This window comes from Rhineura floridana, chromosome 4 (genome assembly GCF_030035675.1).
Source record: "Rhineura floridana isolate rRhiFlo1 chromosome 4, rRhiFlo1.hap2, whole genome shotgun sequence".
NCBI lineage: Eukaryota > Metazoa > Chordata > Lepidosauria > Squamata > Rhineuridae > Rhineura > Rhineura floridana.
This window is the reverse complement of record NC_084483.1, coordinates 165,676,781-165,688,918: the sequence shown is the minus strand read 5'-3', so window position 1 is coordinate 165,688,918 and position 12,138 is coordinate 165,676,781. Positions and strand designations below refer to the sequence as shown.

At 40.7% G+C, this 12,138-nt stretch overlaps 1 protein-coding gene across 2 annotated transcripts in view; it reads right to left on the bottom strand.

Annotated features, from left to right (window-relative positions):
• Positions 1 to 7,486: 7,486 nt before the first annotated feature.
• The window catches only part of NVL (nuclear VCP like), an 88,551-nt gene continuing 83,899 nt past the window's right edge, over positions 7,487 to 12,138 (bottom strand). For both annotated transcript variants that reach the window (XM_061625072.1, XM_061625071.1), the window contains one exon: positions 7,487 to 7,647. In XM_061625072.1, coding sequence (XP_061481056.1) covers positions 7,603 to 7,647 — 45 coding nt within the window. In that variant the 3' untranslated portion in view covers positions 7,487 to 7,602. The remainder of the gene's footprint in view (positions 7,648 to 12,138) is intronic.

Genomic DNA, 12,138 nt, shown 5'->3' with positions numbered 1-12,138 from the left:
AGTCTTTCTCCACTGCCATCACCTCCACAAAGACTGCAAATCTTCTATCACTTGCCCTCTAGCCCTGGGCTCTGTTACTACATCGTAATCAGCTCCTCCAAGTATTGATAAAGCTGATACTGAGCCAAATACTTGGGAGCAGTTGTGGTGATAGCACAGCTGATTCCCTCATTCCAGTCAGTGACGAGCACTTCAGTAGGATTGCCAACCAACCCTGAAGTAAAATTCCCCTAACACCTATCAGGAATCCCTCTGGTTTTATCAGCGCTTGAAGGCAGACCACCAAAATTAATTCCCTGACCCTATGGGAAGTTACAGGTATCCTTAATGTTAAACTGACTGTTTAATAAATAATCTGACCATTGACTACAAATGGACCAAATTCCACAACGACAAGCAGAGGGTTTTGCAATAGTTGGATAATGTTTTTAAGCCACTTCCGACATAAGTAGTAGCCCTCCTCTGTTGTTTGACCTCAGAATGTCATATTCAGCAGTATACTGCCTTGGGACATTTATAGAACTAATGAATGGTTTGCATCTACAGATGCTTGCATAAAGCAATTAACTGTGTATATTGCTTTAAGAATCTCTTCATCATTGGCCATGGGTGGATCAAAGTATAGACCTGTGGGGGCTTGGCTGGAGTGTTGCTTCTTCAACCACTGCATCTCTTATTTATGGGAGGTCCCCTGCATCCAAACTTTGCTAAGCTCCTCTTGTTTTTCATCGTGCTCCTAGAACTTGCAAATGAACATGCTATTTTTAAAGAAAACATGCATTTTTTTCCCAAACAAAGGAAAAATTATTTTTCCTCAAGTCATTACTGCTTCCCATTTCATTTTGGGCTATTTCCCACAAAGAGGAACCTGTGGCTCAGTTCCGCTTCAAACTTCAATTCTATCACAAGATAGAATACTTCCTCACCACCCTACTACTACTACAACTAGCATGGCAAGAGAGCAGGAGTGTAGCAAGACAATTTTCATTGGGGCGGGGGCAGAGACCAGAAGGGTTGGGGCATCAGTCACTATAAAAGAGGGTTTTTTGGGGGGGGGAATTTCCATACGTAATGACAAAAATAAACCCCAATTTATGCATTTTAATTAGGAACTATGACTTGTGTAGTTTACAAAAAAGCAAATCAAATTAAAATACAGTATTTTCCACATGCAAAATAGTCATGTAAACTAAATAACAGTGACTAGGATGTAAGTGTATATTGTGCAAGTCATCTTACCATAATGATCTGAACTGTTAATAAAGTCTAATGTACCATGAATTCTCTACAAACTTGCACAGGAACTGTTCACTTGAAATTCCTTGCTTTCAAAATCTAAGATGACTTAAGTTTGCTTTTTGCTGACGAAGCATTGAACACTACATAGTGTTAACATGTGTCAAATTTGAGAATGAATTTTCACACACAGCTGTAAATGGACCAAAGGTGAGTCATAGAATAGTAGAGTTGGAAGGGGCCTATAAGGCCATCGAGTCCAACCCTCTGCTCAATGCAGGAATCCAAATCAAATAGAATCATATAGTCCTGCAGCATAAAAGTACATGTGTGGAAAGGCTTTCTTGTATAGGTATAATGTTTTAGTAAGCTTGTGAACTGTGAATTCTCTTGAGGCAGCTGCTTCCTGGAACTAAATACCCTATAGTCCTAGAGCCAGATGGTTGACAAGGCAGGGGGATCAGTTTCATATCAAGGGAATGAATTTTGCATATGCCATTCAATTCTGCATCACTAGAGCATTAATTTTTGGTATGATACTTTAATTTTGGTAGTTTTGGTTTGTGTGACATCACAAATATGGCAGATGCTAAACTGAGAAATTATAAAGCATCACATTTGTTTTACTTTGCTTGTGCATGCTAGCTGTTCTGACAAATAGTTTTTACATGGGAACTTTCACAGCCTAATGGAATTGAGAAAATATTGTGGGGGGAGGGAATTTTGTGTGCCCCCCCCAATATTTTCAAAACATGTCGAGCAAGGTATTTCAAATTTGGGTTTTTTTGCACTGATTTCCAATTTTCATTTACCATTTAGCTTGGGATGCAAGTGGTTTATTTTTACGACTCTATATATACACATACATATAATATATATATATATATATATATATATATATATATATATATATATATATATATATATATATATATATATATATATATATATATATATATATATAAATGTTTCCCAGATTACCTTTACTGTGATCCTTTAGTCTTCTGTTTTGTTGTTACCAAGATATATGTTCAAAGTATGCTTCATCATGGAGTCTAAGCAGTAAAACCACACACAAAGAATTTAAAGAAAATTGAACGTGTACGGCTCACACCTTTATTTCACAGTGAGCTATAGTGGAAAGCTGCTCATGTTCCCTCATACTTCATCACTAGAAGAACTAGTCAGGACAAATCAAAGACTTGCTTGTAAACTCCGTGAAATGGAATCTTCTGATCAGCAAGTGATTTCTACATCCAAGAAGTAACATCTGTAACTTAAAAGAAACTCATTCTAGTCCATAGCCCCCAACACCTGCTTGGCTATGAAGTGCTATAGCCAGATTCAGTAAGGTTATTGTTGCAAATACTGCTTACAGGTGACTGTTCTAAGGCAATTAGTTGTAGGGTGTCATGTCTAATATGTTCATTCGGTCCAAGATTTCATTCATGGGGTTAGATGGGAAAGTTAAAACACCAAAATATATTCCTCTACCTTATGGATTGAAGACGCTGTCTGGTTGCATCCTTGAGCTAATGAAAATCATAAAATGATGTGGTCATGGTCTCTCATACCATCAAATTGAAGAAATCAAAACGGCCATTGCTGTCTAGAAAGTAACTGTTTGCAAGACTAGGAATAAATCTTCACCAAGAAGTATTGTCCGAAATGAATTTGCTCCCCTTGCTTGGAATAACATTGACTGGTTATAGGAAACACTCTCTGGAGCCACAACAACTCATAATGTAAATGGCATTGCAGTGGTTAATAGCAAAGACATAGCCTATTGCCTCAATTTCAGAACTAGGAACTGTTGAGAAGAAAAGGTAACACACTTTAAATGGCTAACAACTAGAATTACCACCGTACGATCCTGTAAAAAGGGTTGAGCCTATCTTAAAGCATCATGACGATCCCACTTGTGAAGAGGTCATCTTGCACTCTTTAAGTTTTAAATCCTATGGATTTTGATGCGTAGCACTAATCCCCTACACGAAATCATTCCCAGCTGGACTAGATTCATCAATCTCCAGAGAGGTTGTGAAGTTCACCCACTTAAATGCTTGACATAGATTGGATGGACTTTCTTCCAGCTCCAGAAGTAGTAATGGAGTTGTTGTCATGTTTTTGTCCCAAGGTATCACCTGTGCTTGGATTAAACATGAACTAAATTGTACATAATTGTAAAATTCATCCGTGAACCAATTACAGTCATGATAAAAATTCTGACTTTTTTTTTGACAAAGATATGGCCTCAGATGCTGAAGTAACATGGTAAAATCTGTTTTACAGGACAGTTTGTGCAACCACTGTTTTTAATCAACTCTCATTTCCTACTTTTTTCAGTACAATGATTGCTGTTATTGTTTCTTATTTTTTTCTCAAAACTGTTTAATAAAGTAATTTTTAAACGAAAGAACAAAATAAAAAATATTGCTAGTGCCGGATGTCTAATTACTTTTTTCATTCTAAAAATAAACCACTAACAAGCTAATGGTAAATGAAAATTCAAAATCAGTGTTAAAAAAACCCAAACATCTGAAATGATACCTCATTTGACAAGTTTTGAAAATATTGGGGGGGGGATTCCCCTTATCTTGGGAATTTGTGCATTATTTTTGGCATTCCCTTATGCTGTTAAAAAGTTCCCATGTGACAACTATTTGTCTAAACAATTAGCATGCATGAGGAATATAAAACAAATGCTTTCTAATTTCTCAATTTAGCATCTGCTGTATTTGTGATGTCACAGAAACCAAGAGCTACCAAAATTAAAAAAGTTCCATAACAGAAATCAATGCTGTAGTGACGCAGAATTGAATAGTATGTGAAATTTACTTCCTTCGGATGAATCCTGACACCCTCTCTGGCTCTAGGACTTCTAGTCTTCTTTGCCATGCTTGGAAAGCAATTAAGAGAAGTTTCACTTTAAAAATCAAATTAATACCTATAAACATTACTTTTCATAACGAAATGTTTGACAACGTCATATAGGAACTATATGTCTCTCTGCACTGCATGTGCTAGAATCAACTGTACAAGCACACAATCTCTTCTACAGAAAGGGCCTGGGCCAGCCAGCTAACACTGCTTCTGATGGCTCTACCAGCAAATCTCTTACAACCCTGTTTTGGTAGTACATAAGTTCACATGAGGAAAGTTAAATAAGGTCAATTCTTTATAATGATAATTTGCACAGCTGTGTGGAGTTCTAAAACTGTTGCAGCTAAGGCTCTTGCCACATTAAACTCTTCAAAACCATTTTAATATGGAACCAGCTTGAAAGGATATATTTTCAACTTTTTTTAACAAACTAGGAAAGAAATGGCCCCCCAGACACACACACAAAATATTCTAGCTCCGCATTGCCTGGATTAAGTTGATAAGGTCTCATTAGGCTTCCCAGGCCTTGGAGAACCAGCTCGCTCACCTCTCTGCTTCTTCTCAGGTCCTGCCCTGGACTAGGCTAGGCTGCTGCACAGTCTAGGCCCAAAAGCCCAGGCACACCCACCTGATGCACTACCACCACCCACCACCTCCAGAGGCTGGCTGAGCACTACAGGGGAAGGGGAGATGCTCTGCAGTGCATAACAATACTGACCTTCCCACCCTTCCTTCCTCCAATTGCAAACTGTTAGGGTTGCCAACTCCCTTCTCCATCCATCAAGATTTGTGTTCACTTCATTCACACCTTTAACTCTTTTATTTGCTGTGTTTGCATTCCCTTGGTAACTTTACCCTGCCCATCTCTTTGGACGCCTAAACTGTACTTCTAAAAGCCCAACTGAAGTTTTAAGTTACTGCAATGCTAGAAGTTTGGGGACTGAAGGAAAATTTCAAGGGGGCAATGCCCTCATTTGCCCGTCGCTACACCCCTGGCACAGAGGCCGGGCTACAATGCTGCTCCTGTTTTTGTAGGAAGGGGGTGTGGAATCCTATACATCCTCATCTGGAAGATAAAGAGGAGTAGTCTATACAGGTAGTCTACACCTCTACTATTTTATAGGACTACAGTGTTGACTAATAAGAGAATTGTGGCACAAGTTAGAGAATTACTGGCTTATTTTAGTTATAAAATATAACAACTTATTAAATCTATATGCCACCCTTCCTCCCAGAAGGGGCCCAGGGTGGCAAACAAAAACAATAAAATCACTCTAAACCATCTTAAAAACAAGGTTTTAAAACATACTAATTTTTTTTTAAAAAGTATTGAAATAAAACATATTTTAAAACATCTTTTAAGAAACAACGTTAAACATATCTTAAAAAGCAATCCCAACACAGGCAGACTGGGATAAGGTCTCTATTTAAAAAGGCTTGTTGCAAGGGGGAGGTCTTCAGTAGACACCGAGAAGATAACACAGATGGCACCTGTCTAATATTTAAGGAAAGGGAATTCCACAGGGTAGGTGCCACAACACTAAAGGATTGCTTCCTATGTTGTGCAGAACGGACCACCTGATAAGATGGCATCTGCAGGAGGCCCTCACCTGCAGACCACAGTGATCAATTGGGTATATAAAGGGTAAGATGATCTTTCAGGTATCCTGGTCCCAAGCTGTATAGGGCTTTGTATACCAAAACCAGGATCTAGAACTTGGCAAGGTAGCTAATGGGCAGTGGGGTAACATGATGGCAATACCCTGCTCCAGTGAGCACTTGCACCACTGCATTTTGCACCAGTGGCAGCTTCAGGACCAACCTCAAGGGCAGCCCCACATACAGCGCATTACAGTAATCCAGCCTGGAGATTACCAGCGCATGGACAGCAGTGGTCAGGCTATCCTGGTCTAGAAATGGGCGCAGCTATATTCCTAGCTGAAGCTGGTAAAAGGCACTCCTCTGAGGTCACCTAGGCCTCTAGCAACAAATATGGATCCAGGAGCACCCCCACACTATGAATGCAAATCTAATGCTTCTCAACAAATCACCACAGGTTAATGTAGGGGTGGCTATTTTGGGGCTGAGGGCTGCACTGACTTATGGTCAACTCCCACAGGGATTCAATGTCAAAGCAGGTATGGCCAAAGTTTAAATGTGGGTGTGTCAACAACTACACTTCTCAAGGCTACCTTCCAAAAAACTTGCCCACCTGCTTTTCTACACTATTTTAAATCATTTTTATCATTCATTATTAAATTCAGTAAAAAAAATGTTTTAAAAAGGACACATTTTCAGAGGGTCTTGGAGGATCACAAAAGCCTGGCATCACAGAATCACATCAGGGGCCCTGCAGGAGCAGTCTATATTTTTCTTTAAAAAAAAAATAGAAAATTTTTGAGTGGGCTACCAACTTGGCGGGGGCAAGGCTGGATGCAGCCCATGGGCTAGCTACCCTGGGTTACAGGAAGGGGAAATAAGGGCTGTTTTGCAAGGAGGAACGCAAGTGACTAGTTAAGGCCAACGGCCTATTGAAGTTCTCTAAAGTAAATCACTTTTCCACTGGTATCAGGAAGATGAAGAAGATCTAAGTACATGCTTAATTCTTCCCCAAATTTAAATGGGTGGCTAAAATGGGACAGATGGTCACATATCCTTTGCTTTATGGACTTGACTGTACTCAACTTCAGGTGGATCCTACTGCCCACTTTTGTGGAAGAGAGTAGTAGATGGCAAAGTTGCTGTTCCCATGGTAGCATTGCTTGTTTGTCTGACTGGCTGTTTCCTTACCATTGTGTAAGGCAGGCATAGGGAACTTGCCCAATAACATCTGGAGGGCCACAACTTCCATCAGTTCTGACAACTGGCCATGATGGCTGGGGCTGATGAGAGCTAGAGCCTAACAATATCTGGAGGGCCAGTGGTTCCCCATCCCTAGTATATGGACTACGCTAGGGCTAGAATTTCCTGGTAGGGGTAACTTTATTTGATATTGCTTCTTTGTGTATTAATTGTCTCAGTTTACAGACAGAACACTTAAGATTTATCAAATATCTCACTCCACGAAGACAGAAAAGTGTAACATTTAAAACAGTGAAAAGAAAAGTTCATTGCCATGACAGCTGATGGTCCATTTTGTTTTTACATTGATATCCTGCATTTCTTCCTTCATGGAACCCATAGTGGCATAAGTGTGGTTCCCATCCAGACACTGACCAGACTCAGTCCTGTTTAGCTTCAGCCAAGTGGTATACGCCTTCAGACTGTATCTTGGTGACTGGTTTGATAGGCTGAGGCCAAATGTTAATTCATTACTGTTAACATAACAGTTTTTTTAAAAAAGCAAAGGAGCCCAACAACGCCAAGATTAGTGAGCAAGCAAAACCAAGGTAAAGTTTTAATCTGCAAAGGAGGCTTCTTGAAAACAGTCCACCAGGAGAACTCCCCAGGATAAATCTGTTGGTGTCAGGAATCGTCCAGCTGTTACCTGCTCAGTGACTTGTGCAGCTCTTCATACATTGTTTGATCCTAATGATGCAAGTGGAAGAAAGAAAAACAAGATTGCAGTGTTTCCAAAAGCCACACTTTGTGCCAATTTTTGCCATTGGGTACAGGGTGCCTGTTTCCCTTTAGCTTTCCCTCTGGCACATATTTTGTTCCAGCATTTACAAAGAATTCTAGGGAGTGGCTAATTTCTTGACTTCTCTAAGGAGGCGGGCCAAAAGCCTTCCTTCTCTATGTGTCAAGAAGATTTCCTCCCACAAACATGAAGGCAGGTGCGCAGCAAACTTAACACCCGTTCTACCACATCAGACTTGTTTGGACAAGAATGAAAGTGAGGTTAGACCCTTCATATATTAAACAGTCAGTAAGGAGAGCTTTAGCTGTGCATAAATTAATAAAGGATGGATCCACATTTGTTGTGTATAAAGAACTTAAAACATCCACAACGGGGGGAAGGGCTGTAGCTCAGTGGTAGAGTATCTGCCTTGTACACAGAAGGTTGCAGGTTCAATCCCCAATATTTCCAGGTATGGCCAGGAATATCCTTGAGCTGAAACTCTGAAGAGCCACTGCCAGATGGTGTAGGCAATACTGAGATAAAATGGACCAACGGTCCAGCTTGAGATGGCAGGTTCCCTCATTCCTAACTATAGTTATATAAGCGCTATTCCAGGCTGAAATCTCCTGGAGTGTTACTTTCCAGCAGGTTGAAAACCACAGTCCATCTCAAGGTAGTCACGACTAAGTCCCACTGAAATCAGTTGGATGTTATTTGGACTTGCTGCCCAATTCCACCCTTGCTGACTTGGAAATAAGTCCCACTGAAGGCAATAGGAATTACTCATAGGTAAGAGTGCTTAGGATTAGTACCTTGGTCATCACTAACGTGCAGGATTTGGTTCAAAATATTAAGACAAAATTAACATACACTGTTTACTATGCTTTGTCGACACAATCTGGCTTGTTGGAAATATGCTGGACATGTTTCTGAATTGTATTTTTAAAACCTTTTTTTGTTGTTGTTTAAAACCACACCGGAACGTCAAAAGCAAAGTTCCCACGTCTTAAAGGTTAAATAATACAATTAAATAAAAAGACCCAACAGTTTCACTAATACTACTGAGCAAGACTCTTGCTATGACTATATTGTGCTGGTAATGTTTCTTGAAAATATGCTTTTTACAAGTAGATGTGACTTTATGACCTAGCAGAACATCACAGACTCTTGTTCCAGCTGCCCTCATCTTCTACACATCCCCTATAGGCTGAGCAAGATTCAGTTGCTCAGCTCCACTTCCTTGACTCAGGGGACCCCAGAGGGAGCTGTTGCTTGGCAACTGCCAGAAAGGGAAGACTGCTTCCATCAAGGGTTGAGTGAAATTCAGTGCAGTCCCATTTCCTTGTCTTAGAAAATTTTGGTGGAAGTTGCTGCTTGGCATGACACCAGGGAAAAATAAGGGGAGGGGGCACAAAATACTGTCTGAATAATACTGGTTCCATACAGACACCATGTAATGCCTTTGTATTAGATTTCAGAGTCATGTTGAGAACCTTTTGTAAGATGTTTTCAGAGCTTCTCAGGGCTATAAAGTGAACCACTGGGAGATCAGCAGGCTTAGAAACTGTATTAAATGGAAAACGTAGCTGCACAATGGAGAAGTCCAAACAAAGTCAGCTTAAGGGTCTGGTTCAGAATACCACACCATTAAGGTACCAGATATGAGAGTTTAGAGCAGCGTTTCCAGATGGTTTGCCAGATAAATGTTCCATGAGAGGAGCTGAAGTGTTCATGCTGGATACATCCCCTATTCTCTGCCCCTTGGAATAGAGAGGCCCCATGCAGCACTGATATCTCTGTCTGTATATCAACAGTGACATCCTGAGGAAAGGAATTATTAACTGCATTTATTAGTCTATTTTCTTCACAAGAAGTGACCTACAATGTTAGAATGCACCAGGATCCACTAATCATTAGGGAATGCAACTGTGCTATAGTTGACAGGCATGAGATACTCCCTAAGGTACTATCATTGCTCAGAAAACAGCCCCATCGACGAATCCTGAATAATAGGTCAAAGGGGAGATCATTGTTTTGGCAGCCGATCAAGAAATGTGTCCCATTGTTCTAGGAGCCAATCAAGAACAAAATATACACAAATGTATATCCCTCAGAGTCAAATGAAACAGGTTTCCAGTTTTAATCTATAAAAGCAACACTGTGCCCTAGATCGGTGGTTCCCAACCTAGGGGCCGGGACCCCCAGGGGGGCCGCGAAGTAATCCAGAGGGGGCCGTGAACAGTAAAGAAATGAATTATTTATTAATTTTTTAAAAAAAGTCTTCACTCCCTCGACACTGTCTGCTTTCCACTGCCTCTGCAGATGACACCTCCCCCTTGCTCCAAACAAGAGGGGAGGCCTTTTCTGAAGCTCCAGAGCGTCTTTCAGGTGCACTAAGGGCAGGCATCCACCTATAAAATACATGGCAGATGCCAAAGGAGGCTGAGGGTGGAGCTACCAGGAAGAAGAGGGGATTACTATCACTGATTCCTGTCTCCTTGCACTGCCGCTACTGGCAACACCCTTACTTAGAATGAGAAGAGAGGGCTTTTTGTGAAGCAAAAAGAAGCAAGCCTGCAAAGAAAGGCTGCTTTCCCCCTTCCTTCCTGGCAGCCAGCCTGCCTCCCTGGGGGGAGGGGGTCACAATTTTTTTCCAGCTTATAAAAGGGGTCCCGTGCTCATAAAGGTTGGGAACTACTGGTCTAGATATTTGGTTTAGAACTACAATTCAGAAATAACATGTGATACATTTCTCCTAGGACTAAATGATCAGAATGCAGATTGGGAAATCACCTATTTGAATACTCTCTTGTTAAAAGCTCCCTGCACAAAGAAAGCTAGCATTCCAGGAAGTTGTCACCTCAGCTTTGATTTGCTAGTTTTCTAATATGATCCTGTTTCTATATTCCTGATCTTGGAGAAAGTTCACATACAAAGCTTAAAAGAGTTTTCTCTCAAGTCTGAGAAGGGTATTTTCCAATACAGAAAAATAATATTGAGGCGATTCAAAGAAAGAAGACTGATGAAAGTGAACAGAAATTGTGAGCAAAGCTCTAAACCTGCTTATTAAAACCAGATGATTTGATATGGAAGTGTTAGTGACAGAAGCCAATTAGAATGGAGAAACACTTCTGGAAGACTGGTCCTGAATGTTAACGTTAAGAGATTTTAAGAACTTCTTAACGCAAGCATATCTAAAGTGCTAAGAGGAAGCCAACCACGGTGACAAATGGATTAAACATGCAAGTTTCCCAGGCAGAACAATGTTTCTTCTAATCCACTGGTTTGCAAACTCTTCCAGAAAATCTCATTCTCTACTAATGGAGTATAAGCTTTGCTGAAAGATAGCCAGGAGGGCTAGGTGTGTACCAAAGAAATAAATCTCACCGAAATCCAAACCTTTCCTCTCAAAAGATTATCATGCTGCCAACTATGTGTATTAGCTGACAATGTGGAAGGAGCCAGGCAGGGAGGGTTTGATGCCACGCCTACCGGAGGCATGAGGTGAGAGGCTTGAGTGAAGATAGCCATCATGATCTGAGCAGTTAAGAATGTCCAAAAAGCCAAGTGCACTTATGCTTACAGAGACAATACATTGGTTTCGCCAAGGCCCTGAGCTCTATTCAGGCATTAAATATCCTCATGTGCCAACAAACAGGCTTTTAAAATTATACAGGAAGCCTCTATGAGTAGACCATATCATATCATTAAGATGCATCCAAACTCAGAGGAAGGCAATGGTAAACCATCTCTGAATACCTCTTACCACAAAAACCCTATGAACAAACTATCGAAAATGCAACACAAGATAGTGCTGGAAGATGAGACACCCAGGTCAGAAGGCACTCACCGAGCTACTGGGGAAGAACAAAGGACAAGTACGAGTAGCGCTGCGACTAATGACGCAGCTGGGCAAAGCCGAAAGGAAGCCCAGAGGTTGATGCGCACAGATGTAAAAAGGAGAGTCTGGAGTTGTACGATGCACACAATAGGAACATGGAATGCGAGAAGCATAAACCAGGGAAAGTTAGAAGTTGTCAAGCAAGAAATGGAACGTATCAACATTACAATACGGAGTGAGTGAATTAAAATGGAGGGGAATGGGACATTTTCAATCAGGCAACTACAAAATATTCTATGCAGGAAATGAGAAATTAGGAAGAAACGGGGTTGCTTTAATAGTGAGAAGCGATGTAGCAAAAGCAACTAGGAGCTATAACGCAAGGTCTGAGTGAGTGATCTCAATGAGGTTAAACGGGAAACCTATTAACATAACCATCACCCAAGTCTGTGTTCCAAAGACAAATGCAGAAGAAGAGGAAGATTTTACGCAGAAGTACAGGAAGAAACTGATCACACACCAAAACAAGATGTGCTGATAATCATGGGGGACTGGAATGCAAAGGTGGGGAACAGAGAGGAACTAAGAATTGTGGGGACATGGGGCTTAGGAGATA